The sequence below is a fragment of the Engraulis encrasicolus genome, chromosome 1 (assembly GCF_034702125.1).
Source record: "Engraulis encrasicolus isolate BLACKSEA-1 chromosome 1, IST_EnEncr_1.0, whole genome shotgun sequence".
In the NCBI taxonomy this organism is placed as follows: domain Eukaryota; kingdom Metazoa; phylum Chordata; class Actinopteri; order Clupeiformes; family Engraulidae; genus Engraulis; species Engraulis encrasicolus.
In genome coordinates this window covers 46,533,608-46,538,607 of record NC_085857.1, presented here as the reverse complement: position 1 = coordinate 46,538,607, position 5,000 = coordinate 46,533,608, and the positions used below count along the sequence as shown (strand labels likewise).

The 5,000-nt window shown below is 43.5% G+C and overlaps 1 protein-coding gene across 1 annotated transcript in view; it reads right to left on the bottom strand.

The window, feature by feature from the left end:
* Window positions 1-871, bottom strand: part of LOC134453364 (basement membrane-specific heparan sulfate proteoglycan core protein-like) — a 10,268-nt gene extending 9,397 nt beyond the window's left edge. The window contains exon 1 of the mRNA XM_063204244.1: window positions 763-871. Within this exon, the coding sequence (XP_063060314.1) occupies window positions 763-808 (46 nt within the window). The 5' untranslated portion in view covers window positions 809-871. The remainder of the gene's footprint in view (window positions 1-762) is intronic.
* Window positions 872-5,000: the final 4,129 nt, after the last annotated feature.

Below are 5,000 nucleotides of genomic sequence, written 5' to 3'. Positions count from 1 at the left end.
TCATATTCAACTAGGAATGCATTATATGATGAATGCATTCTTTTGCACATTTAACCTGTGTTCACTATACAAGATAACCGTGTAACGATACAAGTGTGTGTGTGTGTGTGTGTGTGTGTGTGTGTGTGTGTGTGTGTGTGTGTGTGTGTGTGTGTGTGTGTGTGTGTGTTTGTTTGTGCGTGCATGCGTGTGTGTGTGCGTATGTGTCAGGGGTGGAACTTAAACATTTTCCCGACCAGTCACTGTGGCAGGTAGATTGTAAAATCAACCAGTCACTCATAATTTTTACCAGTTACCATTTTTACCAGTTCATATTCAACCGCTCCAAACATTGTAATGCCAAGTAAGAGATCATTTTCTGATCAATACTTTTGTTTCAGAGGTCATAAATTCTATTTTCATTACCAATTTGCTAAAACCTTTAATGTTGGATGCTGCATAGAATTCAGCCTGTAGAAAAATGTCACCCGTCAAGGATTTATTCCAAAATGTTGACTTTTTTACGTAATATAATCACAAGGAAATGTATGTGCAGGGGTTCCAACTGCATGCTGTGTGTGTGTGTGTGTGTGTGTGTGTGTGTGTGTGTGTGTGTGTGTGTGTGTGTGTGTGTGTGTGTGTGTGTGTGTGTGTGTGTGTGTGTGTGTGTGTGTGTGTGTGTGTGTGTGTGTGTGTGTGTGCGTGCCTGCGTGCGTGCGTGCGTGCGTGCGTGCGTGCATGCGTGTGTGTGTGTGTGTGTGTGTGTGTGAGTGGGGGTCTTACCTGTGTGAAGAACAATACAGAGGAGCAACCCCACGTATGTATCCATGACGAGGCCAGGAGAGCAGAAAAGAGAAGAGGAGAATAAAGGAGAGGAATGAAGAGAACAGAGAGAGGAGGCAAGAGGAGGAGGGGTAGAGAGGAGGAGGGGGCTGGAACAGCTCTTCTCTACTGGACTATCAGTCAGTGTTCTATGTCAATCATTTACTATTGTCCCGCCCCCACCCCCAAAGATGCGTCTCCCAATCACTGGCACTTTCACTGAGAGAGAGAGAGAGAGCGAGAGAGAGATAGAGAGAGAGAGAGAGAGAGAGAGAGAGAGAGATAGAGATAGAGATAGAGAGAGAGAGGGGATGAAGTTTGCATGTGTGTGCCTGCGTGCTTGTGTGCACGTCTGTGCGTGCTTACGTGCGTGCGTGCACGTTCGACACAGACAGAGAGATGGTGGGGCAGAAAAAGAGAGACAATTCTCAATAAAGTCTTTGTTAGTTATTTCACAACACCACACTAACCACAGAAGTCGCATTCCTTAGTGATTTATATAGGGTAGGAACAACCACCTTCCTGGCATGTGTGTGTGTGTGTGTGTGTGTGTATGTGTGTGTGTGTGTGTGTGTGTGTGTGTGTGTGTGTGTGTGTGTGTGTGTGTGTGTGTGTGTGTGTGTGTGTGTGTGTGTGTGTGTGAGAGAGAGAGAGAGAGAGAGAAGAGAGAGAGAGAGAGAGAGAGAGAGAGAGAGAGAGAGAGAGAGAGAGAGAGAGAGATGGAAATAGAGGGGGATGAAGTCTGTGAAAGAGAGGGAGGGAGGGATTGAGAGAAAAAGAGATAGAGAGAGATAGAGAGAGGGGTCGCAGGACCCTGAACAACTGTATCCGTTAGGTTGGGAGGAAAAGAAGAAGGTATGGAGAGAGAGAGAGAGGAAGGAAAGAGAGAAAGAAAAGGAGAGGGAGGAAGAGAAAGAACTAGAGAAGTGTTTCTCAATGGGGGCTCTGCAGCCCCCAGGGCACTAAAAGAAGGGAGGGGTGGAGAGAGAGGAGAAGGAAAGAGAGAGAGAAAAAATAAGCGGGGGGTAAAGATAGAGAGAGAGGCAGAGGGGGCAGCACCCTCCTCAACTGTAAATAGTGTGTGGTGTAAATAGCGCTTATTGCCTCAGTATAAGCAAACAAGACAAAGTTCTGCAAAGTGCAAAACATGACGTGAGGTTAAACTTGCTGAACTGTGGAGAGAAAAATGTGTGTGTGTGTGTGTGTGTGTGTGTGTGTGTGTGTGTGTGTGTGTGTGTGTGTGTGTGTGTGTGTGTGTGTGTGTGTGTGTGAGAGAGAGAGAGAGAGAGAGAGAGAGAGAGAGAGAGAGAGAGAGAGAGAGAGAGAGAGAGAGAGAGAGAGAGAGAGAGAGAGAGAGATGAGATTCGTCATCAATGATGTAGGTGAATGAATTAATGCATGAATGCTGCTGTGGCAAAGCCTGATTCGTCATCAATGATATAGGTCTGGTTAGGAAATTGTTGGGGGCAAATTGTCCAGGGTTAATATTTCAATTAGGCTAAATACATGCAAAATGCTTAGACACATCAATACTTTTTAATTAAAATTGTAATAAATTATATATTCTCAGAAGTGGTGTGGGCATGTCCACACAATCCACCCCATAAACTGCGCCCTTGTTTGTCATGCAAATAAAGCTCAGGAATTCAGTGTGTGTGTGTGTGTGTGTGTGTGTGTGTGTGTGTGTGTGTGTGTGTGTGTGTGTGTGTGTGTGTGTGTGTGTGTGTGTGTGTGTGTGTGTGTGTGTGTGTGTGTGTGTGTGTGTGCGCGCGTGTGCGTGTGTGTGTGTGTGTGTGTGTGTGTGTGTGCAACTCAAGGTCAGTGGGGATACAGCAAGTGCATTCATAATCCTCACCATCACGGGCTGAACTGTGGAGAGGTCAACCAAGGCAGAGCCATAGAAATTAGATTTGTGACAACCGGGGTACAAGAAGTTGGTTGGTGATATGATTCACATCAATTCAAATAATACTAGGCTGAGGCTTTCTTTCCGCTAGACTACTAGACTAGACTAGACTACCACAGAATCACTACACACATCAAGCAAAAATGACGTAAAAAATATTCAAATAATTACTTTATATTTATCTGTACTGCACTCTCTACGTATGTGTCACTCAAGAGGCTCCATGAGCCATCATCTCTGTGTAAAAATTGAACATGGAGGTCAATGGGATTAGTTTAACTCTTACTTTCATGGCTCTGGGACATGTTCCCCTGGGCCCAAGCCCTGTTATATTGGTGAAGGGGTCACTTTTATGACCTTGGCAAGTTGTAGGTGGGGAGCTATCAGAGTTTTGCCCTGGACCCTGTGTGCGTGTGCGTGTGCTTGTGCTTGACTCGCCAATGCTCATCATTGTACTTTCATACCTGAAGAAATATCGATATTTAATATTGGACTTTGAATTGTTGATTTATGTTTGTTATTAACATGCATTCTTCACTTTTCACTTGCTCATTGATCTACTCTCACATTGAAGGTGATAGATTTACTTACTGTAAAACGCCTCCAGTGTCGCTTCATTAAACATTTCTTTTTTGTATTTTCATTTCATTCTATGATTATTATAGAACACTGGAAATCCGCACACTGTTACTGCTCACCGATTTATTTGAACACAACGTTTCGACCTCAGGCGGTCAGGTGTATACACCTGACGAAGACCGCTTGAGATCGAAACGTGTTCAAATAAATCGGTGAGCAGTAACAGTGTGCGGATTTCCTTTCTTCCTTTACGCACGTTTGTTTGATCCAGCGCCTGTTTTACTGGATGTGCGCGCATCACCTACACTTCTTTTATAGAACACTAACACGAAATACATATTGGCCAAAATTCATTAAATTATTGGCATATTGTCCCTTTTTATCTATTTACTTATTTTCACTATTTACAGTCTCTCATTCATATTGTAACTTTAAATGTGTGCTGACTTGCCATCAGTAGCCACTAGAGGGAGAGCTCTCTCTCTCTCTCTCTCTCTCTCTCTCTCTCTCTCTCTCTCTCTCTCTCTCTCACTCACTCACTCACTCACACACACACACACAGACACACACACACACACACACACACACACACACACACACACACACACACACACACACACACACACACACACACTTCAATAGTGCTTTATTGGTGTGACCAGTAAGACATGCACATTGCCAAAGCAGTCATAAAACCATTGGAGGAATCACACAATTTATCAATGGGGAATGAAAAGAACAAAAAAAGAATGAAGATAGATAGTGCTATACATGCACTCTAACCAGCAATACGATAGGCCTACAGTACAGTATAGGCTACTTCATCAATGGCAGGAACATAGAGACTTGATAGGTAATTGTTCTAACCAGGTCTAAACAATATGTACAACAAGTAGCTGCAACATGACTATTCCAAGATTAATTTAATCAGCATGTGGCACTGCGACACATGATTGCAGCAAAATGGACCAAAGACCCTTCCCCTGGCAGAGAATAGCCAACTTGCTGCCAGTCTCCAGGGTGCCAAAAACTGAATGGCAGGCTTCGAAACCAGGCAGAAAAGTCAGTCTTATGAGATATTATATTGGCTTCTTGAAACTTTTGTGATATATTATTTTTGTCTCAACAATAAATTATTACAATTGTTGTATTGTAATCATTATTATTATTAGAGCCATTAATTATTTGCGTGAGAGCTGGAGAGCTCTGTCTTTGGAAAACAAGCTGCAAAAAAGTCCAGCTTCGTTCACCATTCCGTTGGACTGACATGACCTGACAGGAAACCTCCTTGGACACCTCTGACATCGTGCTCAGACATTGTTTTGATAGGCTAGTAGTACGTTTCCTTATTATTATATTATACAGTAATCCGATCAATCCGGCTAATGTTGCGTACAAAGCCTGGAACTTCGGGATTCCGGAAGATTTTGCCACCGTTTAAACCAAATCAGACAGTTCAAAATTTGCTAACCTGACGCCGCAAGTCCAAGACAGAGTTTGCTTTTACTGTACAGAAGGAGAAGGGAAGGAAGATCCTGTGTCTTTGGTTACGTGGTGGGAAAACGAAAGTGGTTTGACACAAACCAAAAAGTTCCTCAGCTTTAGTTAAAACTTTCGGAGAACGCGCGCGGAGCTTACAGTAACGACTCACACAAAAGCTGTCATGTGCAGCAGCTGATTTTTCAGGAATATGTCAATCGTGGTGACATTGACC